This window comes from Stenella coeruleoalba (assembly GCF_951394435.1).
Source record: "Stenella coeruleoalba genome assembly, chromosome: 15".
NCBI lineage: Eukaryota > Metazoa > Chordata > Mammalia > Artiodactyla > Delphinidae > Stenella > Stenella coeruleoalba.
The window spans coordinates 50,517,624-50,544,371 of NC_137161.1; the positions used below are offsets into that span (position 1 = coordinate 50,517,624).

Genomic DNA, 26,748 nt, shown 5'->3' on the forward strand with positions numbered 1-26,748 from the left:
TTACAGTTCACCCCCTGAGGGTCCCCCCGAGGAGTCTGGTTTCTGGTCTTTGTGGAAATGGTGTTGTACAGAAGCCCCAGGCCCAGCCACTCGTGTGCCAAGTCATAGCATCCCTTCCCTCCTTCCTGTCGTGGTGCTACGACCCTGTGGGGCCCTTGTGCGTTCCTGTGGTCCTGAGTGGACCCACTGGGACCAGCCTGTGTCATCCTTGCAGGTAAGGCCAACCCCTTCCGGGGTAGTTAGGGGTCACACCTTCCTGGAGCCAATAGGGGTGCCCTCAACACCACCCCCACCCTGTCTTCTCAGCCCTGAAGGTGGGGGGACAGTGGCTTTCATTGTCCTGTGTTTGTTCAATCACTAATGATGGCAGCTGTTCACAGGGAGGTTCATTGGCCAGTGGATTGTCCTTTTCTGTAAAGTACATGTTTAAGTCTTTTGCTGTCAGTGTAACTTATGTTTTTTTTAAAACTGTATGCTGGATGCAAGCCCCTTGTTAGGTATGTGTGGCCAGTGTTGTCTTCTGCACTGTGGTTTGCCTCCGTTCTCTTCATTGTGATTCTGGTGAGAGTTCTTAATTTTAACATGGTCTCATAAGGTGTTCCTTAAATGGAAAAACTGCAAAAAAAGTTTTTTTTATCTAGGCTGATGTATGTATCATGATTTCAGGTCCCGTTCAGCACATGGACTTGAGTGTATTCTCTTAAAATACTGTGTGAACGCGTCACTGCCCTACCTTTCTCTGTGACGTCTTTGGGCCACCCTTTCACTTCCTAAGAGTGAGGTGATGCTCAAGTTTCATTCTTTTTGGTGGGTTATGATCGCCTCCCCACATTTAGTGCAGTGGCTTTCCTTCCCTCTTCACTCCTGGACGCCACCCTTGACGTGGTCAGGGGCCGCATAGCCTGGCCCTTTCTGGGCTCCCCCTGAACCATGGAGGCAGAGCAGATCCTCCTCTGTCTGCAAGAGCTTCTAGGCTCTTCGTGGTCCATGTGTTTCCTTGTCTACAGTGGGAGCAGCCTGTCCAGGTTTGACTTGTGTTGCAGTTTGAGTCTTCCAGTCTGTGGACATGGCATAATTAGGTCGTCTTCAGTTTCTTTCAGTGGTGTTTTTGTAGATTTCCATGTTACGATCTTGCATATATTTTTTAGATTTTTTTTTCCTGTAGGTGGTTGTTACTTTTTTTTATTTTTAAAGAAGATGTTGGGGGTAGGAGTTTATTTATTTTTGCTGTGTTGGGTCTTCGTTTCTGTGTGAGGGCTTTCTCTAGTTGTGGCAAGCGGGGGCCACTCTTCATCGCCGTGCGCGGGCCTCTCACTATCGTGACCTCTCGTTGCGGAGCACAGGCTCCAGACACGCAGGCTCAGTAGTTGTGGCTCACGGGCCTAGTTGCTCCGCGGCATGTGGGATCCTCCCAGACCAGAGCTCAAACCCATGTCCCCTGCATTAGCAGGCAGATTCTCAACCACTGCGTCACCAGGGAAGCCCTGGTTGTTATTTTTTTTTTTTTTTTTTGCGGTACGCGGGCCTCTCACTGTTGTGGCCTCTCCCGTTGCGGAGCACAGGCTCCGGACACACAGGCTCAGCGGCCATGGCTCACGGGCCCAGCAGCTCCGCAGCATGTGGGATCTTCCTGGACCAGGGCACGAACCCGTGTCCCCTGCATCGGCAGGCGGACTCTCAACCACGGCGCCACCAGGGAAGCCCGGTTGTTACTTTTGATACTATTGTAAGTGTTATCTTTTTTCCTCTTTCATTTCATTTTGTCTAAGCTGAAATATTTTTCTAGAAGTATGTTGGGATAATGTAATAAAGTATTAATTGTGGTGCCTTTACCCAACGATTGTTTCTAAAACAGCTTGATTGATGTACAATTCTCACACCATAAAGTTCACCCACTGTCGATATAAAATTCAGTGATTCTTAGTAAATGTGTACAGCTGTGCAGCCACACGCACAGTCCAGCTTTAGAACATCCCCATACAATCGGTGGCCTTCTGTATCTCACCTTTTGCACTGAGCATGTTTTCAGGGTTCATCTACATAGTGTATATCAGTACTTCATTCCTTGTTATGGCTGGACAATATTCTGTTTTATGGATTTGCAACATTTGTTTATTCATTCATCAGATGATAGGCATCTGGTTTGTTCCTATTTTGGGGTTATTATGAATAATGTTGCCATGAACATTTGTGTATGAGTTTTTGTGTGGACTTAGCTTTCACTCCTCTTGGGTAGATTCTTAGGAGTGGAATTACTGGTTCACATAGTATTTATGTCTAGTTTTTAAAAAACTGTTTTCCAAAATGATTGTATCATTTTACAAATTACGAGAATTCCAATTCCACATCCTCACTACTATTTGGTATGGTCAGTTTTGTTTTCTTTTGTTTTTTAGCTCTTCTGTTTCTCTGACAATTGATATTGGGCACCTATTCATGTGTTTGTTGGCATTCTTATCTCTTCTTTGGTGAAGTGTCTGTTCAAGACTTTTGTTCATTTTTTAACTGAGTTGACTCCTTACTGAGTTGCAACACTATATATTATGGATATGAGACTTTATATATTATGGATTATCAAGGATAACATTTGCAGATATTTTTCTGTTCGTGGTTTGTCGCCTTTTTTTCATGTTGTCTTTTGAAGTACGAAAGTTTATTTTAATGAAGTCCAAAATTTATCAGTTTTTTTCTCTCATGGCTCATGATTTTGGTGTGGTGTCTGAGAACTCTTTGCCTAACCCAAGATCACAAAGATCTTCTAATCAAGGATTATAGGATCTTTCCATTTACTTACATCTTCTTTCTCTTAGTTTGCAGTGTATAAATCTTGCACTAATTTTGATCATTTCTAAGTATTTTGTTAGTTTTGATGCTATTATGGAGTTGTTTTAATTTCGTTTTCAGACTGTCATTAGTATGTGCAAATACAACAGATTTCTCTTGTTAATCTTGTGTTCTAGGACCTTACTGAACTTATTAGTTCCAGGTATGTGTGTGTATCTGGATTCCTTAGGATAAGCCACATATAGGATCACACCATCTGTGAATAAGGACATTTTTACTTATTTTTACTCCTTTCCAATATGTATACTGCCGTGTGTGTGTGTGTATGCCTTATTGCACATCAGTACAATGTTGAGAAGTGGCAAGAGCAGATATCCTTGCCTTGTTCCTGATTTTAGTGGGAAGCATTCAGTCATCCATTGTGAACTATGATGCTGGCTTATGTTTTTCATTGATGCTGTCACAGGCAGAATAATGCTCCCAAACCAAAGATGTCTGTGTCTTTATCCCTGGAATCATGAATGTGTCAGGTTACATGGCAAAGGGGAATTGAGGTTGCTAATCAGCTGACCTTAAGATAGTGAGATTAATGTGGATTTTCCAGGTGGACCCATTGTAATTACAAGTGTCCTCTAAAGTGGCAGAGGGCGTCAGAAGAGGTCGGTGTGAGGCAATGAGAGAAGGACTCAACCCACAGCTGCTGACCTTTGAAGATGGAGGAAGGAGGTCAGGAGCCAAGAATGCAGGCGCCTCTAGCAGCAGGAAAGGGCAAGGAAACAGATTCTCCCTTAGAGCCTGAAGAAGGAACCAGCTCTGTGGACACTTTTAGTCCAGTGAGACTCATGTCAGACTTCTGACCTCCAGAACTGTTAGATGATACATTTGTGTGGTTTATTTCTTTTATTTATTTATCGATTGATTAGCTGCGTTGGGTCTTCATTGCTGCGTGCAGTCTTTCTCTAGTTGCGGCGAGCGGGGGCTACTCTTCATTGCAGTGCGTGGGCTTCTCATTGTGGTGGCTTCTCCCATTGTGGAGCACAGGCTCTAGGTGCACAGGCTTCAGTTGTTGTGGCACGTGGGCTCAGTAGCTGTGGCTGGCGGGCTCCAGAGCGCAGGCTCAGTAGTTGCGGCGCATGGGCTCAGTTGCTCCACGGCATGTGGAATCCTCCCAGACCAGGCCTCGAACCCGTGTCCCCCTGCATTGGCAGGTGGATTCTTAACCACTGCGCAACCAGGGAAGTCCCCATTTATGTTGTTTTAAACAACTAAGTTTGTAATGATTTGATACAGCAGCATTTGGAAATTACAGATGTCCTTTAAACAGGTCGAAGAGGCTCCCTTCTATTCCTAGTTAGTTGACTTTTTATCACGAACAGGTGTGGGATTTTGTCAAATGTTTTCCTTCATCCACTGAGATGATCTTGTGGATTTTGTCCTTTATTCTATGACTGTGGTTTATGTTAATTGATTTTTAGATGTTTAACCAACCTTGCATTCCTGTGATAAATCCCACCTGGTTGTGTATAATGTTGCTGTATTTGGGTTGCTAACGTTTTAAAGATTTTACATCTGTATTCATGAGGGACATTGATCTCTCGTTTTGTTTGGTATCAGGATAACATTAGCCTCATAGAATGAGTTGGGAAGTGTCCCCTCCTGTATTTTCTGGAAGAGTTTGTGAGTGATTAGTGTTACTGATAGAATGCACTAGTGAAGCCATGTGGACCTGAGCTTTCCTTTGCATGAAGACTTCAGACTTTTGTTAAATCAATTTAAGGAATTTGTCCATTTCATCTAAAATCTAATTTGTTGGTATAGTTTCCCTAGTATTCCTTTGTAAGTCCTGTTCATTTCTGTAGGATTGGTAGTGATGTACCCTTTTTCATTCATGATTTTGGTATTTGTGTGTTACTTTGTTGGTCAGTGGTTTTTGTTTTTTGTTTCATTGATCTCCTTGCTAATCATTACTATTTCTTTTCTTCTGCTTCCTTTGGGTTTTGTTTGCTCTTCTTTAGTGTTTTAAGGTAGAAGCCTAGGTTTTGTGAGGCCTTTCTTCTTTTCTCATACAGGTGTTTAAAAGCTATATACATTTCCCTCCAGCACTGCTTTAGCTGCATCCCACAAATTTTGTGTTTTGATTTCCACTCTTTTTGACCCACACACTATTTAGATGTGTTAACTTCCAAACATTTGGGGGTTTTCCAGGCTTCATTTTGTTGTAAATATCTAATTCCACTGGAGTTTGAAATTACAAAGTATACTCTGTCTTTTAAAATTCATTGTGATTTGTAGTCTAAGATATTGTCTATCCTGGAGAATGTTCCATGAGCACCTGAAAATGCTGGTGGAATGTTCTATAAATAGGTTCAGTTGAGTGACAGAGTCCTGTTATCAACTAGACTATTAAAGAATCTCCATTATTTTAAGAGTTTTTTTTAAATTATTTATTTTTGGCTGCATTGGGTCTTCGTTGCTGCGCACAGGCTTTCTCTAGTTGCAGAGAGTGGGGGCTACTCTTCGTTGCAGTGCGCAGGCTTCTCATCACAGTAGCTTCTCTTGTTGTACAGCATAGGCTCTAGGCACGCGGGCTTTAGTAGTTGTGGCACATGGGCTCAGTAGTTGTGGCTCATGGGCTGTAGAGTGCAGGTTCAGTAGTTGTGGTGCACGGGCTTAGTTGCTCCCCAGCATGTGGGATCTTCCCAGAACAGGGTTCGAACCCATGTCCCCTTCATTGGCAGGCAGATTCTTAACCACTGTGCCACCAGGGAATCCCTCCATCATTGTTGAATTACTTATTTTATCTTTGAATTTCTAAAATTCTTTGGTCCCTGACCATTCAGACTAGACATGAGGTATTCATTCCTTCAAAAGAGCGTTGTTAGAACAGAAATCAGAGGAAACAAAAGAGATTATTGGAACCTTAAAAAGTCAAGATTCTGGCCTAAGAAAATATTCTGACAAAGAATAAGAAAACTCTTTCTTTGAGCTACGGAGCAGGAGAAAGGCTGGAGAAGAAAGGAAGAGAAGGAACCTGATTTTCTGCCACCTCAGTGGAATCCCAGATGGGCCTAAGGGCCCCAGAGCAGAGGTGACCCTGACCTTTGCTGAGGACTGACTGAGACACGGTGGAACAGGTGTGTGTACCCTGGGGACACACATGGCTGCAGGACCAGCCTTCCTCTCTGGATCCACAGCACCTGGGCCAGGCTCTCTCCCAGATCCACTGAGATCCAATTCTTCTCCAGGCCTCTCTGCTGCCCCAACTCAGAACCAGTGTCCATAGAAGTGGATGGTCCAGGAAAAGCCTCTCCTTTTACAGTTTTACTGACAGATTAATAGTTAAAAGTTTCAGATTATTAGAGAGAGGTGGGGGATGCACAACATTGTGAATGTACGAAATGCCACTGAATTGTTGTCCCTGGTGGTCCAGTGGTTAAGACTCTGTGCTTCCAATGCAGAGGGCACGGGTTTGATCCCTGATCAGGGAACTAAGATCCTGTATGTTGTGCAGTGCAGCCAAGAAAGTAAAAAAAAAAGGCCACTGAATTATAAACTTAATTGTATGTTGTGTGAATCTCACCTCAATTTAAATAAGTTTTAAAAGTTCTGTTTAGTAAAATACAGTCACTCCTAAAATCTAAGCAGTGTTACAGCTGGAGAGAAATATATCACATTGGGATAGCACATGACACACAGGTCAGGTGGGTGGCTGTCAGAAAAGCAGCAAGGACCTAGTGTGCTGGCTGTGGGAAGTAAGACCACCACCTGGGGGCACCTCCCAGAGAGTCAGGGTAAATGCACAGAGGTGTAGCTTGGTGAGAGACGGAGCCTCCACCCAGACAGTTAACTGAGCAGTCAGGAAATACTTTAAAATAAAAATCCTCAGAGGGAAGCAGGCAGGCACTGGGTCAGGGATCAGGAACTAGTGAAGAAAATGCTTGGGCTCTGTTTATACTAGTGCCCGGGAAGAAACTGAGGCGTTGTGGCAGTTTACATGGCCAGATTGTAGGGCTTCACAACAGACGCTCTGGGGGAGTTTTTACCTTTACATTCTCAAGAAAAAGGATGAGAGATCCCTGAGGAGCTAAGAAAGCAGGACCCCAAAGCCATAGGACAGACAGCAAAGGGCTCAGATAGGAATGGGGAGGGAAGACAAATGCCCACGTCAGAGACAAGAGGACATTACAGACCAGATTTGAAAATGTAGGAAAGAAAACAACTTACCAAAAGCAGCTGAAGAAGGATAGAAGTAACAGCCCTTATAACCATTAAAAAACAGGATCACTAGTTTTTAAAATACCCGCAAAAGAAAGCACAAGGCTCAGACTAGCATTACCTTCTACAAACTCCCCAAGAAGTGAGGAAACGTTCCATGTCACCTTATTTCCAAAACCAGACAGGGACTGTACAAGGAGAGCAAGCCAGCTGCAGAAGTTCCGATGAAATGGGATCTCGCCCAAGAATAAAATGACTAGGCACTGAAAACTGTTGGGATAATTCAGCCGACCAAAGGAGAGTATGTGGTAAGACCCAGCTCCCACTCGGATGACCAGCAAGCTAGGAAGACTTGCTCAGCTTGAAAACAGCTACTCAGCCCGCCTGCCAGCCTTCCAGGGACTAGGGTGCTTCCTCCTGGCAATACACCCCCTCTAGTTCTCCCCCTACCCCTGACATCTCCATCTCACTCTCATGTGATGGTGCCATCTCCTGGCTTTGGACTCACCCACATGCTGGAGACATTTTAAATTTGACCTGCCCAAAGCCAACCGCTCAAGCCTGTGAGCCCCTCACAGTCTCCCCATCCTGGGAAATGGATGTGGAGTCTCCCTAACTCATCACTCACAGCTCAGATCCAAGCTGGGACCAAATACTGCTGCCTCCACCTCAGCTCCCACTGGGAACCCTGCCACCACTCCCTCCTCCACCGGCCCTCCCTGGGCTGCTGCCCCAGACTTGTCTCCAGGGGCCCTGCCACGACACACTGAGAAGTCCTGGTAAAGCTCAGCTCTGACCCCGCCTCTGCACAGCTCAGAGTGGACGCCGAGGTCCTTGCACGTCCTGTACATTGACCCTCGCCTGGCTCAGCTATGCCGGCTTCTTGCTCTTCTGCAGACCTGCTCCAGGGCCTTTGTACTTGCTTTTCTCACCCAGATATCTGCATGTCTCATTCTCTCCATCCTCTCATTGTCACTCACATGTCACCTTAGCAAGGCCCCAGCCACTCTACTTAAGAAGGCTGACATCCTCGGCTCCCTCTGTACCTTTTTCTGCCTTATTTTCTCCACAGTACTTCTGTGTGACCTGCTTGGTATTCCACTCATCTTGTCTCCTCTACCAGGACAGAAGCTCCACAAGGGCAGGAATTTCTGTCTGTTCACTCTGAATCCCCAGAGCATCTCAGTACCTGCCACATCGTCAGCATTCAGGTATTTGTTAAACCAATCAATGAAGCCAGGAATAAAGGCCCGCTTGCCTCGGGGAGACATGAAAAACAAAAGCCCTGTTGATAGTACCACAAAGGCCCACAAAAGAAACAGTTACCATCAGGCTGGGCAAGCGTAGCAGGGTCCCCAGGAACAAGGCTGACTGCACTCCTATACGCTCCTGACCCCTGGAGTGATTTAAAACAAAACACCATTTATAACAGCATCAAAAGACATACTACTGAGGGGCCAGAGTCCCCACAGAACCAGCCTCTAGGGAGGAAGTTATAAACCCTGATGGAAAAGTTTGTCTGGTCTTGTCCCTGGTTTGGGGAGGGAGACTCTAACTCCTGGGAGTGTCCTGAGGGGTGAGGACTTCGTCATTTACAGTATAGTGAGCACCTGAGTTTATGCTAATGTAGCGACTCAGAGCTGTCACCAGGGAGCCCCACCTGTGATCAGAGGGTGGAATGGCTGGGGGGCGCTGGAGTTCATGCTGTGGATGACACAGTGACACCCCAACCCAACTGGAATACTGAGGCTCAGTGAGCTTCCTGATGTGCCAGCACGGTGGGAGCCTGCATTCCATGGAGTGAGGGCATGGCTTGGCCACCCAGACCCTCCCCACCTCGCCCTGTGGGTCTCTTCACTTGGCTGGTCCCAGTTTGTATCCTTTATAATAAAACTGTAAAATCGGGCTTCCCTGGTGGTGCAGTAGTTGAGAGTCCGCCTGCCAATGCAGGGGACACGGGTTCGTGCCCCAGTCCGGGAAGATCCCACATGCCGCGGAGCGGCTGGGCCCGTGAGCCATGGCCGCTGAGCCTGCGCGTCCGGAGCCTGTGCTCCGCAACGGGAGAGGCCACAACAGTGAGAGGCCCGCGTACTGCAAAAAAAAAAAACAAAAAAAACCCTGTAAAATCATAAGTGTTGAGCTTCCCTGAATTCTGAATCAACCTAGTGAGTTACTGAATCTGAGAGGTCATGAGAACCTCTGAACTTGTAGCCAGCTGGTTAGAAGTGCAGGTGGCCAGGGACCCCCAAGCTTCTGGCTGGAGTCTGAGGTGAGGGCGGTCTTGATGGGGGACCGTGCCCTTGCCCTGTGCTTGTGCTAATGCTGTGGTTGATAGCAGAGTTGCCCTGCACACACAGCATCAGAGACCCAAGTGGATGGATGGATAAGCAGCGTGTCATAATTGGAAACTCCCCACGTCACAAAAAAGTCACTTCTTCCCAATCTAACAAGTCAACATTATTCCAGTCCAAATCCCAGACATAAATACCCTAATCTTTATACATAAGAGCAAAGGGCCAAGACTCTCCTGATGAGGTTGGGCAGCATTCCTGGAATTGAAGGTCCTAAAGCTGTTGTAACAGGGAATGTGGGGCCAGCGTCAGGACAGACAGACATACCAGTGGGATGGAGAGCCACAAAACAGGTCTGGACCCCTGGATGCTGGCTCACCACAGCTAGCAGTGCAGAGGGGGTGGGATATCAGGTGTCCGTCTCCCAGACACCAGCATAAACAGCTCAGTCACAAGAATCACAAACCTGAGTGTGAAAAGCAAAACAAAAAACTACTGGATGAAATTATAGGAAGGCATCAGAGGTGGGAAAGAGTTATTACACAGGACACAAAAGCATTTATCATGAAGGAAAAAATATACATTTGACTACGTTAAGAATTTCTTCAACAAGACACCAGTGTGAAGCCACAACAAACTAGCAGGAAACTGCAAACACACAGAACCAAAGAAATCATAAAATATGCAACATGAAACATAGAACTCCTAACTGATCAGTAAGAAACAAAAACCTGGTAGAAAACCCAGGAGAAACCTAAGAGGCAGCCCCCAGGTGAGGAAATCCACGTGGCCAATAAGCGTGTGGAAAGCAGTCAACCTCCCCCCCACCCCCGAACCAGGTAAACACCCGTGAAACCTCCACAAAGTGCCATCCACACCCACAGATCAGCGAAAACAAAGGTGTCTGACAGTGGGTGTGGCAGGCGTCTGCAAGCACAGTGGGAGATGCTCTCCAAGAATGAAATCCCACTTGCCCAGCGCAGCAGCCGGAGCCTGGATGAGAGCGCTTCAGAGCCCATGTCGCAGACACACGACACAGGGCACCAGACATAGCTCTGAGAACTCGCCCCATAGCCCGGCAGCAGCGTCATCACCAAGGGTAAAACATGCAAAGTGGGGCTTCCCTAGTGGCGCAGTGGTTGAGAGTCCGCCTGCCGATGCAGGGGACACGGGTTCTTGCCCTGGTCCAGGAAGATCCCACGTGCCGCGGAGCGGCTGGGCCCGTGAGCCATGGCCGCTGAGCCTGCGCGTCCGGAGCCTGTGGTCTGCAACGGGAGAGACCACAACAGTGAGAGGCCCACGTACTGCCAAAAAAAAAAAAAAAACAAAAAAACATGCAAAGCGAAATGCCCACTCTTGAAAGCTCTGGGCTCTTGGAGGACAAGGAGTGACCTCCTTGTCCTGTGGCCTCGGAAGCAGGGTGGTGGGGTGCGTTTTTCTTTACGTTTCTTTAGATGAGGGACGCAGGACTAGGGTGGACACCAGTGGGAAAGGGGGCTTTTGGCAGCTGGTTCCAAGGAGAAGCACTCACCCCTAGTGCAGGTGCTATGCTGCTGGTGGAAACTAGCGAGGAGCTCAGTGTCCCTGGGGAGGGGCTGCCAACAACATGAGCCACCTGGGGGGATGGGCACAGCACCCACAGGTCCACAGTGACCCTCGGGCATCGCAGACCGAGGCCTCAGCATGTCCTGAGACGCCTGCACCTGCACGTCCAGTCGCTGGTACAAAGCCACGAAACAAAGCACCAGGAGGACCCGTGCAGACCCCACTCCATGACACCCTGGGGGTGGGGGCTGCTGCTCACAGGGAGCTTTGGTTCCACCTAGAACATCATCGTCTTTGGAGAAGCCCACACAGGCAGCTGCGGAGTGACACGGGCCCATGCTTGGCCAGGACAGGGACCTGAGGAATCCAGGGGGGCGGCGACAACCACGCTGCATCATGACCCATCTGTATGAGGCGTACAGGGGGGTGACATCAACAGCAGCAGCAGCGGGCCTCAGCTGGACAGGAAGTGTTCAGTGAGCATCACCACATCAGGTGAGACCCAAAGACTTGAGCACCCGGCTCAGCAAGCAGAGCCTCACAGATCCTGGGTCTGTTCTCATCACAGACCAAGGCAATATGGAGAATCTCCAGATCCAGAAATGAGTTGGTTGGGAGGGCTCCCCGCAGCCCTTCCTGCCCCCACCGTTCCCCAGTCTCATCCTGTCCTCCTCGCGCCTCGGGGCCCTGGATGCCCCCGTGACCCTCTGGGCCCACCCTCCCCATCCCCCCAGCTCGGACCTCCCGCCGGCTCTGCCTGAGATGTGAGGCGGGGTAACCAGGACCAGCCTGAGACTGCAGGAGAGGAGCCAGTTCCCAGGATGGCCAACCAAGAGCAGAAGGAACAGCTACAGAGCAGGGACACCACATCACAATCTCAACAGCAGGCTCCCTGCACACTGCCACCAGGAGGAAGGACTCGGGGCCTCTCCCTGCCAGGGGCCCAAGAGGCCCGCCCCCAAGCAGGGGCGGCGCAGTGCCAGCAGTGGTGCTGACGCCACATAGGCGCCCAGGGCATCCTCACCGCACACAGATCCCTCCCGTCAGCTCCTCTGCCCACACGAGGCACAGTGCCCCACACTGGTTCCTAGGAACATCCCCAGAACTGGCCAGCCTTTACAGGGATGAGTATGCAGAGCTTGGAGCTCCTCGGGTACCACATGCCACAGCCTCCCAGCCTGTACTCTCCCTGCCCAAGCCCCCAGACCCAGCCCCACACTGGAGGCAGCTCTTCAGCATCACCCCAGCCCAGGTAGGTGCTCTGGGCCTGCCCGGCCCTGGAATTCCACTGCACATCAACACAGACACGAGAACATGATGATGTCATCAAACATTAGAGAATGACTTCCTCTAGAGGTAGCTGGGGGAGGGGGTAGGAGAGGGAGGGGACGATGCCAGGTAAGGGGAGTGTGCCCCTCCCAGGGGCCTTCTTCTGGTAAGCACGGACTTTGAACCAGGGCGTGCCGGCCTCACCGGGGGCAGGGCGGGTACGACTCTTACTGGGGCATCATATGGGGGCTCACACGGCAACTATGGGGGCCCCATGGAAAGGCTGGAGACAACACAGTCTGCAAGCAGAGCTTCCGGGAATAAACACTTTCTAAACTTCTTCTCTTATAAATATGTATTAGAACATTTGATAACACAAGCAAAATGCTCTGAAATTAATTTAAAATTAAACTGTGACTGAATTTCCTGCACTCCTAGCCAGAAATTCACCTAACACATCTGAATACCCAAATGTGGTTGAAGGTGGCCGCAGCTGCAGCAGCAGCCTTGGACACCCAGGCCCCGCAGCCACCTCAGTCCCGCGGCACCTTGAACTGGTCCTTCTCTTTGCGGATGGCCCTCATGGTGGTCACAGGGTCCGTCTCACCTGCATGCTGCTGCACAGTCTTCTCCCTGCGGAAGCCAAGCACCAGGCTGCAGGCCGCACCCTGCACCCGCGGACCCACCACCCCTCCCATGGCACCAGGGAAGAAAAGAGCCTGTAGGAGGCGGGACGTTCTTAAAAATGAAGTGTGACAGCCAACGGCCAACTCAGGTGTTTCTAACTGTGGGAAACATGCTGGCCGAGCCAGTCCTGCTGGTGACCTGGAAAGCGGGGACACCAACTCCACGCTGGCATCCGGCACTGCCCAGCGCCTAGAGGCTCCCCAAGCACAAGTCTCGTCCACCTATGGATCCAGACTCCAGGGTCAGAAAGGACCCTACACCCTAGCCAGGGCGTCAAGAAAAGCGTCCCCCTTTAAGAAGAGATGTCTCATTCTTTGGCAACACTTTAAACAGAGATTTCAGGGCAGCCTCCTCTCCCACCCGGGCTCTTCAGGAGTCGGGGTGGTGGAGGCGGAGATGCCCGAGGACAGCGTGGGACCCGCTCCCTCACCTCACTCTCATGAATGGGTTGTAGGTGAACTCCTCTGCAATGGTGGATGGCACTGTGGGCTCCCCGATGCTGTACTTCTCCTGCAAGAAAAGTGGGTCCCTTTAATGCGGAAACTTCTAAAGCTGACACTTCAAAAAGCCTCCTAATGGTCTTCCAATGTCGTCCGACTGAGAAGATAAAGTGAGCAGTGGGTCAGTACCAGGACAGGCCCTTCCCCGCCCGCGGAGAAGAGATGTGAGTGCTCCAGCTGCCACCAACAACCTCTCTCCTTCCCTTGCTGTCTTGGAGGTGCAGGGGCACAAGGAGCTTTCTTTTCATTAATACAGAAGTCATAACTAGCAAAAATGCAGAAGACAGAAAAGAAGAAAACATAGCCCTACCCCCAAGACAGCATGTGGGTCGTGAGCACCTCACTGCCAAGAAGAACAGCAAGGCAACAGGTTCCCGGGGTCCCTCCCCTGCGGTGACAGCCCCCCAGAGGGCAGCTCTCATCACAGGGTGTTCAGGCAGCTTGTCACCTCCACTCAGGACCAGGATGGCCTTGCTTCTAATCAACACTGACCAGGGCAGGCGGAGAGAAGACGCATACTGGGACATCTGGCCAACTGTTCACTCCTATAGAAATGCCTACAGGAAGGAGGTCAGAGTTAACAGCTGGGGGTTTCCACCCTGCCCACAGCCCCTGCCCTGCTACTGCTGGGCTCACCCTGAGGGCCACAGGGCCAGTGATTGGACAGCCACTGTCAGCACCCACACCCAGGCTTCCTGACCATCAGGGGCCCTCAGACCCAAAGGTCCCAATCCCACCCACACTGTGAGCAGTGGCATCGAGAAGTAATCCTTTAACCGCTGGAGGTGGGTCAAGTTGGAGTCTGGTGGGAGGTCAAGATGAAGGCTTAGGGACTTCCCTGGTGGTGCAGTGGTTAAGAATCCGCCTGCCAGTGCAGGGGACACAGATTTGAGCCCTGGTCCGGGAAGATCCCACATGCGGAATAACTAAGCCCGTGCGCCACAGCTACTGAGCCTGCGCACCACAATTACTGAAGCCCATGTGCCTAGAGCCCATGCTCCACAACAAGAGAAGCCACCAAAATGAGAAGCCTGCGCACCACAATGAAGAGTAGTCCCCGCTCACCGCAGGTAGAGAAAGCCCGTGCAGCAACGAAGACCCAACACAGCCCAAAAATTATTTTTTTAAAAAAAAGATGAAGGCTTATTGCTAATCTCTGAACTTTCCCTTCTGGTGAAATCAAGCATAGAATGTTTTATAATATTCCCTGCACTTCCTCCGATATTCTCACTCCTCCTAAGAAATCTTCCTCCACCTTTTATGAAGGAAGAAAACCACTGAATTATTCTAAGGATAATTTTAAAACAGGTCCTTGTAGGCATAGTTGGGGGAGTGTAAACTGTCATAACCTTTTGGATTATCTATTAAGATAAGCGTTAACATGCAGAGACTTTTCCTACAGAAGTATGAAGCACACAAATGTAAAGACTTACATTTGAGGATGTTGTTCACTGTAGCACAATTTATAAGAGCAAAAATGTTGGAAAGTCTAACTGTTCTCCCTAATTGTATTGGTAAAATGATTTACAGTTGACATCCACACATTAGTATGTTTTACTTATTAAAAAGAATGAAAGTAAGATGGATAAATAGACAGTGATAAAATTAGTAAAATGTTACTAGAAAGGTGTTAGGTATATGACTGTTCACTATAAAATTCTTTCATCTTTTCTGTATGTGTGAAAATTTTCATAATAAAAAGTTGAAAAGGCTAAAAAACAGTTTAACACAGTTCAGTATAACCTAGGTGTCAAAGAAGAAATCACAAGGGATATATTAAAATATTTCAAATTGAAGATAATGAAAATAAAACATGTCAAAATTTGTGCTGCTAAAAGCAGTACTTGGGGGTAAGTTTTTAGCTTTAAGTGCTTATATTAGAAAAGAAAAAAGATCTAAAATCAATGACTGGGACTTCCCTGGTGGCACAGTGGTTAAGAATCTGCCTGGGGCTTCCCTGGTGGCGCAGTGGTTGAGAGTCTGCCTGCTGATGCAGGGGACATGGGTTCGTGCCCCGGTCCAGGAAGATCCCACATGCCGCGGAGCGGCTGGGCCCGTGAGCCATGGCCGCTGAGCCTGCGCGTCCGGAGCCTGTGCTCCGCAACGGGAGAGGCCACAACAGTGAGAGGCCGGGGTACCGCAAAAAAAAAAAAAAAAAAAAAAGAATCTGCCTGCCAATGCAGGGGGACATGGGTTTGAGCCCTGGTCTGGGAAAATCCCACATGCCATGGAGCAACTAAGCTAATAATTATAAAAATAATTATTTTTATTAAAAAATAAAATCAATGACCTTGGGTTCCATACTAAGAATCTATAGGGCTTCCCTGGTGGCGCAGTGGTCGAGAGTCCGCCTGCCAATGCAGGAGACATGGGTTTGTGCCCCAGTCCGGGAAGATCCCACATGCCGCGGAGCAGCTAGGCCTGTAAGCCATGGCCGCTGAGCCTGCGCATCCGGAGCCTGTGCTCTGCAACGGGAGAGGCCACAACAGTGAGAGGCCCGCGTACCGCCAAAAAAAAGGAAGAACAAAGCAAATCCAAAGTAAGTAGAAGGAAAGAGTTTTTTAAACTTTATCTTTTTAAGAACAGAAATCAGTGCAATGGAAAAACAAACAAGGAAAATTAAGGCAAAAGTTATGCTTTTAAAAGATCAACAAAATTGATAAGAACAATGAAAAAAATTGGCAACATCAGAAATGAAAGAGGGGCAATTACTACAGATCCAACAAATATTGGCAGTGGGCGGCAGGGGGGTTGGCGGTTTAAGTCATATTGATCTAACAGTAAAAGCTAAAACTATAAAGGTTCCAAAAGAAAACACAGGAGGTTTCTTTGACCTTGGCAAAAGCAAAGATTTCTTAGATGGGAGATAAAAAGTATGAACCACAAAAGAAAATTAATATGCTGGACTTCATCAGAATTTAAAATGTTTGCTCTTCAAAAGACACTGTTGAGAAAACAAAAGGCAAGTCACAGAATGGGAGAAACTATTCACAATACACATATCTGAAAAAGGACTTGTACCTATACTTAAAAAAAAAAACATTATTCAATAATAAGACAATCCAGTTTTTTAAATAGGCAAAAAATCTGAACAAACACTTCACAAAATGGCCAACAGGCACATGGAAAGATGTTCAACATTATTAGGCACTAGGGAACTGCAAATTAAAACCATAATGAAACACTACTACACACCCATTAAAATGACTAAAATTAAAAAGACAGACAATACCAAGTGTTGTTGAGGATGTGGAACACCTGGAACTCGCATACTTTGCTGGTGGGAATGTAAAACAATACATTCGCTCTTTAGAAAACAGCCTGGCAGTTTCTTTACAAGTTTCAACTTGGGACTTCCCTGGTGGTCCAGTGGTAAAGAATCCGTCCTGCAATGCAGGGGATGTGGGTTTGATCCCTGGTCAGGGAACTAAGGACCCACATGCCATGGGACAACTAAGCCCGTGCGCCACAACTACTGAGCCTGTGCGCCTCAACTAGAGAGCCCCACATGCCGCGAACTACAGAGCCCATGTGCTCTGAAGCCCATGCGCCACAACTACAGAGAGAAAACCCCCCTGCCACCAGAGAGAAGCCCGCGCACTGCAATGAAAGATCCCATGTGCCGCAACTAAAGACCCAATGCAGCCAAAAATTAAAAATAAAATAAATTTTAAAAAAGACTGAACAAGTTTCGACTTAATACATACACCTAATACAACCCTGCCATTCCACTCCTAGATATTTACTCAAGAGTAATTAAAACATATGTCACACAAAGACTTGTACACAAACGTTCATAGCAGCTTTATTCACAATGGCCAATAACTAGAAACACAAATGTCTATTGACAGGTGAATGGATAAACAAAATGTGGTATAACCAAACAAAGGAATACTACCTGGCAGTGAAAAGGAATGAACTGATACATGTAGCAACATGAATAAATCTCAAAATCATTCTGCTGAGTAAAAAAAGATGAAAGAGTACATACTGTATAGTTCCATTTATATGAAGTTCTAGAAAATGTGAACTAAGTTCTAATGGCATACTGGAGCAGGGCAGAGAAAATGAGGCATGAGGAAGTTCTGGGGGGTGATGGAAATGTTATGTATCTTAAATATAGTGGGAGTTGTTTAATTGGTATATACGTCTGTCAAAATTCACTCAATTGTTCACTTCAAATGGATGCAATTTATTACATGTGAACTAAACCTCAACAAGCTTGATAATAAAAAGGGAAACTATGAAAACTATGCCAGTAAATTTGAAAACCTTGATGAAATGGACAAATTCCTTGAAGATACTAGTTGCTAACAAAACTGACTCAAGAAAATATAAAAATCTAACAGCCCCACACAAATTAAAGACATTAATTCATATGTCTTTATGAATTATGTCTCATAATTCATAACAAAAAAATCTTTCCACAAAAAAGAATTCAACGTCTAGAATGCTATGTCAGTGAATTCTAACAAACACTAAAGGAAGAAATAATAACAATCATAGAAAAACTCTTTCAGAAAATAGGAGGAAGCACTTCTAACTCATTTTATGAGGCCAGCATTACCCTATTAGACAAAGACATTACAAGAAAATAAAACTACAGACCAATATCCCTTATGAACACAGACACAAAAATAGACACCATGACTAAGGTTTATCCAGAAAGCAAGGTTGGTTTAACATTTGAAACCAAGTGATATACTTCACCAGATTAAAAGAGTAAGGGAGAAAAATAATGTATGATTACATAATAGATGAAGAAAAATCATTTGACAAAATTCAACACCCCACTCATGACAAAAACTCTCAGAAAACCAGGAATATATGTGAACTTCAACAACTTGATAAAGAAGACTTACAAAAAACTCACAGCAAATATCATACTTAATGGTGAAAGACTAAATGCTTTCCCCCTAAGACTGGGAACAAGCCAAAGGTGTCCACTCTCACCATGTCTACTTAACACTGTCCTGACGATCTTAGCCAGTGCAACAAGGCAAGAAAAATAATTAAAAGGCATATAGACCGGAAAGGAAGAAATAAAACTTTTTTTTTTTTTTTTTTTTTTTTTTTGCGGTATGCGGGCCTCTCACTGTTGTGGCCTCTCCCGTTGCGGAGCACAGGCTCCAGACACACAGGCTCAGCGGCCATGGCTCACGGGCCCAGCCGCTCCGCGGCATGTGGGATCTTCCCGGACTGGGGCACAAACCCGTGTCCCCTGCATCGGCAGGCGGACTCTCAACCACTGCGCCACCAGGAAAGCCCGAAATAAAACTATCTTAATATTGATGGCATGATTGTGTGCTAAGGAATCTATGAAAAAGATGCTAGACTAAAATGAGTTAAGCAAGGTCACAAGGAAACAAGGTCAAACTACAAAAATCAATTGTATTTCTGAAGACTATCAATAATCATTTAGAATAAAATCTAAAACCATGAAGTCTTTAGGGATACATTTAACAATATGTGCAAGATCTTTAACACCAAAAATTACAAAACACTGCTGAGAAAAACTAAAGACCTTAATAAATGTAAGGCTATATCATATTTATGGAAAGACGCCATATTGTTAGGATCTCAAGTCTCTCCAAATCTTTTGTTACAACACAATCAAAAGCCAAGCTGACTTTTTTGTAGAAATTAACAGGATGATCCTAAAATTTACATGAAAATGTAAAGGACTTAGACGAGCCAAAATGAATTTCAAAAAGGAATAAAGTTAGAGGATTTATACTACCTGATTCTTAGACTTACCATAAGCTACAGTGATCATGACAGTACTACTGATGCAAGAATAAGTCATGTAGATCAATGGAACAGAATAGAGTCCAGAAGTAGATTCATGCCCACATGGTCCATTTTATTCAGTAAAGATGCCAATGAAGAAAGGCAAGTCTTTTCATCTAATGGTGCTGAGCAACTAGATGTCAATATGCAAAAAAGAACTTCTACCCTTACCTTACACCACAAACATTAACTTGAAGTGGATCACTGACCTAAACATAAATTTATATAAACATAAAAGCTAAGACTATACAACTGCTAGGAGAAAACAGAGAACAAAGTCTTTGTGATGTAGGGTTATGCAAAGATTTCTTAGGACACAAAAACCATAAAAGAAAAAATTAATAAACTAAACTTTACCAAAAGTATAAACTTTTATTCTTTGAAAGACACTGTTAAGAAAATGGCAAGGCAAGCCACAAACTGGGATAAAATATTTGAGATATATATCTGACAAAGACTTGTTTCCAGAATGTATAAGGAATTCTTACAACTTTAGCCATGAGAGAAATGGAAACTTAAAAACTACAAGCTACCACGACACACCTATTAGAATGGCTAAAATTTAAAAGATCAGCAATACCAAGTGTTGGTGAGCATGTGGATCTCCTGGAACTCACGCATTGCTAGTGAGGATTCCAAATAGTACAACTAATTGGAAAACAGGTTGGTAGTTTCTTAAAAGTTAAACATACACTTACCACACAACCCAGCAATTACACTCTTAGGTATGTTCCCACAAGCAATGAAAACATGTGTCCACACAAAGACCTGCACACAAACGTTCACAGTAATTTTATTTAAAATAGCAAAAAACTGGGAACTACCCAAGAGTCCAGATGAGTGGATAAACAAATTGTAGTATGTCCATATAAGATACTACTCAGAAATTAAAAAATCTCGAAAACCTGCAGAGTAAAAAGAGCCAGATACAACAGAGTAATGTTGTGTGATTCTGTTTATAGGAAAATCTAGAAAAGAGTAATTTATAGTGACAGAAAGCAGATCAGTAGTTGGGGACGGAATGGGGAGGGGCAAGGAACCTTCTACGATAGTGGAAATGTTCTCTATCTTGATTGTGGTGGGGCTGACACAGGAGCATATACTGTCAAAATTCAAACTGTATAATGCTCACTTAAAACAGGTATGTTTTATCGTATGTAAATTATCCTTAAGCAGATGACTGTGAAAAGAATAAGCTCAATATGTTTGGACTGCTATGGAAAGAGCACTAAGACCCATTATTAAGTGACAAGGAAGCCACAAAATAACACACAGGATGAGTTTTTTATATTAAGTATTCTTATGTGCACACTGTAAAAAAAAAAAAGGAATAACATTTATCAACCTATTACGGTAGTGTCTGAATTTTTATAAGTATTATTTTGCAAGCCCACCTCGCAAAATTGATAAAGATTCTTGACAAAAACAGGTGACTTATGAAAAAAAAAAACCTATGAGACCATTCCTCACTGAACTCAGAAGGGAGCCCAGCACCTGAGGACTCCCAGGTGTGTGTGTTTCTTACCAGCACCATTTCTCAGTGACTGAACACAGACACCTGAGTCCAGGAGAACGTCCTCAGCCCAGCTGCCTACAGCAGCGTTTCCAAACCCCCCCACAGAAGATGCCTCCAGGACAACACGCCAACCCCTGGGCCGAGCCACGGGGCATGTTGGGGGCCGTGTCTGAAATAAATGCCTTTCAGACAAGCAGCCTCTAGGGCGAATCCACTGCCCACAGACAGCAGGGAAGGGCTGGGACCTGCTGCTTCAGCCTCACCTGGGCACTTGTTGAAAATGCAGAATCCCAAGCCCAGCCCTGACCCACAGAGTCAGAAAGGATCTTAAGCAGACAACCAGGGCTTCTTGCTCCAAGCTGGGCTGTCTAAACCCCGCCTCGCCCACTGCCCGGAGGAGCACTTTCTGCCCACTCTGAAGCAGGCACCATGAACTCCGTGCTCCTGGGAAAGTGGCATCACGGTGCCTGACCCCAGGACGCGCCCAAGTGCATCACGCTCACCTTGGCCCAGGCCAGTTTCTCCTGGATGGCAGCATTGCTGGGCTCCACATGGCGAGCAAACTTGAGGTTGTTGATGGTGTATTCGTGGCCACAGTATACTCTCTGGGGAAAAAGCCAAGCCCGCCAGCTCTGAGGAGACTCATTAACCCACCCTCAGCCCCTCAGAGACGGGTGTGAGGGACCTGGCTGGTCCTGGGGGCAGCACCCACGAGACGTCCCTCAGGACAAGGACACGTCTTGCGTGTATGTTAAATGACAATGAAAAGTATGCTTAAAGAAAAAAACACACTTCCAGAAGCAATGCCTCTACCCTCCTGCTCCTCCCAAGATGCAGGGGAGACCCCAATGGGGAGAGCCAGCAGGGTCCTCCCACCACCGGGTGAGCGAGCGGGTGGGGCACCACCTACCGTGTCTGGAGGGAGCCGGCCCAGGACCTCGAGCAGGGCTTTGTACATCTCATCCGCTGTCCCCTCGTAGAACTTCCCGCAGCCAGCCACAAACAATGTGTCGCCTACAAGACAGGACAGTGTGGAGCTGGAGGGGCTGTCAGCAGTGCATGCCCCCTCAAGGGCCGGGGCTTTGCCCTGACCCCTGTGCTGACTGGGCCACAGCCCCAGACCTGACCTCCACCCCAAAAGGGCCCAGGGATGACCCACGAGTACTGGTTTCCACACTTCCCAAACCTTTTCCCTCAAGTTGCACTAACTGGCACCGCCAGGCCCCAAACAGCTGTTCAGACCCAAACCTTAGAGTTACCCTGGCTGCTCCCTTCACCGCCCAGTCCTATCAGTCATAGCTCTGAGAATCCCCAAAACCCAGCCCTTTCCCCCACCCATCCAGCAGACCCCTCCCAGGCCAGACCTTCCTGTGACTTCCCTTACTCCCAACAGCCAGCACCATTCTGTAAGACCCCCATGATCTTGCCTGGACCCTCCAGGAGCCCCTCACGTGGGACCACAGCCCCCATGGGCCCTTGAGACACGGACCTGCCACCTCCCAGACTTGCCCCCTTCCTGCCGCAGCCCTACCTCCACCTGACACCCACCAGGTCTCCACGTGCTGCTTCCCTCCCCCAAGACTCTTCCCTGAGAACGGGCTTCATGCCCAGCAGACACACATGGCACATTTGTTCTCCAGGCCCCTGGAGTGGGGGAGGTGGGGGAGGGCCAGGGACCCCACAATAGGGAGCAACAATCCCCCTCCACCAGCGTTTGCCAGGCCTCTTCCCAGGGAGCTCCAGGCCAGGCCAGGCAGGAGCCAATGCCCACCCAGTGGCCATGGTGCAGCACTGTCCCCTCAGAACAAGACCACAGATGAGAGAGTTGGGTAGCCCGTGAGCAAAGCCTCAACACGCAGGACTGGGGCTATGCCCTAAAGGACCCCTCAACCTCGTGGTCTGGGCACCAATGAGAGGCCAAGGAGAGCCCAGAGGACAGGCCATGAGCAGGCACAGTAGGCTGGGGGATCTGGTCCTCCCTCCAGGGACCAGCAGTACCTGCTGTTTACACACCGGAATTTCATGGGCCTCCTGCCACAGGGGCTGGGGAGCCCGCCTGGGCCTCCTCCGTGGGGCCATGTCCTCAACCAGCAGGACACTGAGAGACCCGGGGGCCCCCACGTCTCTCCCTGGCAGTGGGACCACCATTCACCTGCACCCCCAGCCTCTCGCTGACTGCTCTCCATCTTCACCACCAGCTAAGAGTGCCTGGAGGCATCCCTCCCCTATGCAGGCTGCCCCACCCCCAGGCTCTACAGAGCCAGCCTTGCCTCTCCTCCCTGCACACTGGGCCATGGTTCTAGCAACGACTTCAGCCTCCATTTCCCCACCGCCGCCACCTGAGCTGCTCCTGGCGCTCACTGCCATGAGTTCCCAAATCTGAGGTCCCAGATCCTGACCTCTCAAACAGACAACCCACTAGTGCCATCACAGCACCCTGCTCCAGGCCTGCCCCCCCAGACAGCCATCCCATCTTCCTCCCCTGCTCTGTGGGTGCCCAGTCCTGCCCACCACGTCCCAGGGCCACATGCACACCCTTCTCTGGGCTGTCACCTCCTCTGCTTGCATCCTTTTCCCTTTGTTCAGCTCACCCCAGAGGAGAAGGGAGTGGGGCCATGGGTCACTCACATCCGAGCTCGAGGCCTGGAGCTGCCAGTCACCTCACCTCTGGACGCTGCAGGTTCCTCAGCCATGCACACAGAGGCCAGCCGGGGCCCTGCTGGACTGCCCTGCTCCCCTGGTCCTCACTGCTGATGCCCCAGGCAGCTCAGCTTCACCACTGAGGACCCTGTGTGACTCTCACCTATTTAGTATAAAAGCTACCAATTAGATAACGCACTCCCCTGCCGGCCACTGTCATGCAGACTAGAGAACAGCACGTGCAGGACATGGTCCAGGGCCTGCCTGGCGGTAACCAGCCCTCCACACCTTCCACAGCTGGCACTCGGCTTCTAACATGAGCGCGGTCCAAGGGGGCCACCGCCACGGGCCCGCACAACCCCAGGCCCTGCTGGGGGGGCAGACGGACACCCAGGGGCCGGGCAGCATGACAGAGACAGGAGCGCAGCTGTGAGAGTTCACCGGACCCAGCGCTGGTTCCACACCCCTCACCTCACACCCACAACCACCCAGTGGGGGAGACCCCACACCCACCACTGACGCAGGGGAAACTGTGCTTAAGAGAGGGGGTCACACCTTGCACAGGCAGCCAGCCCACCTGCCCCAAAGCGCTGTCTGCCGAGGCCCATCGGGAGGCCAGGGGCTCCCACAACATGCCCAGGGGCCCGTGGCCCACACTCAGCAGTCGGCTCAAAGCCCACACATCCTGCTACTGCAGCAAAGACCCTAAAAATGACTGTATTTTTAAAAATAAACATAATAGATTTGGAGATAATTTTGGATTTACAGACAAGCTGCAGGGACAGTCCAGAGGCCCTGTGACCCCTCATTCGGCCTGTGTGTCCCTTCATGCTAGCGTCCCCACCCCTGATCTCATGTGGCTTTCCCATCAACACCTTTTCCCCACTCTAGGAGCCCACACTGCTTCAGCTGTTGTATTTTTAAACAAACTTTCACTGCGGTTATAATATCATGATTGTTACATAACTGGGGAAGACTCAAGACTGAAAACTGCTTATACTCGCTAAACAAGCTAAGGGGGAAGAGGGGCCTGCTCTGTGCCCATCCACGGCCACTGGTTCACACCGCCCTGAACACCCACCGTCACACGGCTGCTCTGCTTCACAGGTTCCCCAACCACCATCAAGATTCTTCCATTTCCTCTCAAAAGGAGAAACACCGCCAGTTGCTGGAAAGGCCTGCTCGCCCCAATCGAGAGCCACTCACACAGCCCGATGCTGGTGGGGCTTCACCTCCACCTTCCAAGCTCTTTGGGCCACCGTGTGCGACACCCTGACCTGGGGCTGGCTTTTGCCAGACCCACTCAGCTCACAGCCCGTGGAGGGATGGGGCAGCGCCCAGCACTGATCAGGCCCCACACAAGGCGGGTCTGACTGGCTCCACTTGGGGTCTCCCTTGGCCCCTCACTTGCCTACCTGTCTGCTGCTGGACGTAGTGGGGGCTGGGACTGCACCCCCACCAGGCAGAGTCTCTCAAGGAAAGGCCTGTCCCCATGCACCTGACAACGATGACCAGGATCAGAGGGGCGCATTCAGGCCAGCCTCACGAGGAGGTAGCACCCCCACCACATTCCCACCACAGCTGCCTGTACCCTGGACGTGTTTGAAGCCAAGTCCCACGCTCTACCCTGAGGGCTGTGGTCCTCCTCACAGAGCCCAGCACAGTCTGCCTGGCAGGAGATGCTCTGCTGCTCTGCCCAAAGGTGTGCAAAGCCATCTCTATGCCAAGAGGGTCTTTGCAAAGAACACCAGACCCCCCAGCTCAAACATCTGAATACTCACCTGTGAACACCACGGGGCGCTCGGGACTGTTGGGTTTGCTCACAAAGTAGCAGATGTGTCCGGAAGTGTGACATGGTGTCGACAGGCACTTGACGTTGAGAGACCCCACCTTAAACAGAGCACACACTGGCCTGTGCTCCCTGCGTGTGGGGAGCCTGTCCTAAGGCTCACAGATTCTCCCAGACCCCATGCCCGCCCCACAGCAGGAGCTGCCATTAAGGGCCAGTGGGCTTCCACAACCACTGCTCCATTGAGCAAGTCATGGGTCTTGCTGGTGACCACAGGACCCAGTCCTTGAGGGTACCCCAGATGCAGAGACGCCCTGGAAGCCGGTGTTTGCTGGTATGCAAACGAAAGGGCTGATTTTGTTTTCTCCTCAAAACCAGGCCAAATCTGAACCAGGCGTCTTGCCAGAAAAGACAGTTTTCCTTCTTAGCTGCTTGGCCTTTTGTTTTGTTTCCCTTCTCTGCCTCCATCCCCCACCCCACTCTTTACTTCAAAAACGTTCAAACCTACCAAAAACTAAAATGACAATGAATCCGTGTGCCCTTTACCTGGGTCACTAAATGCTAACAGGTCCCACCTGTGCGGCACCTGCTTTGTTCACACACACATATCTTGACACACTGCCCCTAGACACTCCAGCTACATCTCCTGAGAAAAGGACATCCTCCCATATAAACTCACTATTATCAACACCCAAGAAATTTAACACTGATGTCAAATATGATCCCACATAGAGTCCGTATTTCAATGTCCCCAGCTGTCTCAAAACCATGCATACAGCTTCTCCCCTCAGCCGGTCACCATCTGCACACTGATTTGCTTGCAATGCTCTCAACACAAGGGACTATCCAGGCCCAGGCAGCCCCAAGAGCCCATCCACCCATGCACAGGCCAGGCTGTCTCCACAGCTAAGCCCTTGACTGCCCCTCTGGGTTCCTGGGGTAAGTGAGGGGACAGCCAGCAGGAGGCGGCTCTAGGGCCTGGAGCCCAGCAGGGCCACAGTTGAGCCCCTTCCATTCACTCCTCACCTGCAGTGTGGACAGGTGTGTGACCTTGTGAGTCAGGGCTCCGATCCGGTCATCACCCCCATACACCTTCAACCCAGGTTCCAACTTGACCAGCTTCTCGTTCCCGCCAGCGTGGTCCCTGGAAGTCAAAAAGGGGAGCTGGGGCTACTGCCGATATGAACAGGGTTTGCCTGATTTTACACCCTAACCAAACGGAATTTTTATTTTTCCCAGTTATGTTTCTCAGAAGAGAAATGCATCTTCCAACCCAGGATCCTCGCTTCTTGTCTGTCATTTGGCTCCACTGAAAAAGAATGCCCTCAGACACCCCATTCCCAAGAGAGGCACTTCTGTGCCCCTGCCGTCTTGCTGCAGAAGCTTCTGGAGCAGATGAACCAAATCACAAACACCTGGATAATCCCTACACCCGTGATTCCCAGACTTTGGGCACATCAGAGTCACCTGAGGATCTGTAAACAGCGCCAAGGCGTGACTCCCACACGCACATCCTGATGCAGTGGGCCTGGGGAAGCCCACAGCCCAGGAGTTTTAAAGGCCCTCAGGTGATTCTGATTCACAGACCAGATGGGACCCACTGCCCCGAGCAGATTGCAAAGCTGTCTTCTAAAACAATGCCCAGCTGCCAGAGGGGGATCTGTCCACCCAGGGACAGGCCAGCTTGGAATGACCTCCCCACGTGACTCGAATGTGCAGCCA

General features: G+C 48.7%; 1 protein-coding gene and 1 long non-coding RNA gene across 3 annotated transcripts in view; one reads left to right on the plus strand and one right to left on the minus strand.

The window, feature by feature from the left end:
• Positions 1-11,666, plus strand: LOC307197674. The gene is made up of 3 exons (XR_013831475.1): positions 1-214; positions 11,117-11,330; positions 11,570-11,666. It is a non-coding gene; the product is annotated as an uncharacterized lncRNA (long non-coding RNA).
• Positions 10,280-26,748, minus strand: part of HAGH (hydroxyacylglutathione hydrolase) — a 21,547-nt gene continuing 5,078 nt past the window's right edge. Inside the window, exons 4-10 of one of the 2 annotated variants that reach the window (XM_079943826.1) lie at positions 26,053-26,170; positions 25,019-25,127; positions 21,508-21,611; positions 21,101-21,202; positions 13,222-13,301; positions 12,653-12,737; positions 10,280-10,555 (exon numbers count right to left, since the gene is read on the minus strand). In XM_079943826.1, the coding sequence (XP_079799952.1) occupies positions 10,415-10,555; positions 12,653-12,737; positions 13,222-13,301; positions 21,101-21,202; positions 21,508-21,611; positions 25,019-25,127; positions 26,053-26,170 (739 nt within the window). In that variant the 3' untranslated portion in view covers positions 10,280-10,414. Of the gene's footprint in view, positions 10,556-12,452; positions 12,738-13,221; positions 13,302-21,100; positions 21,203-21,507; positions 21,612-25,018; positions 25,128-26,052; positions 26,171-26,748 lie in introns of those variants that run through there. The other variant, XM_079943827.1, reaches the window with a different exon arrangement.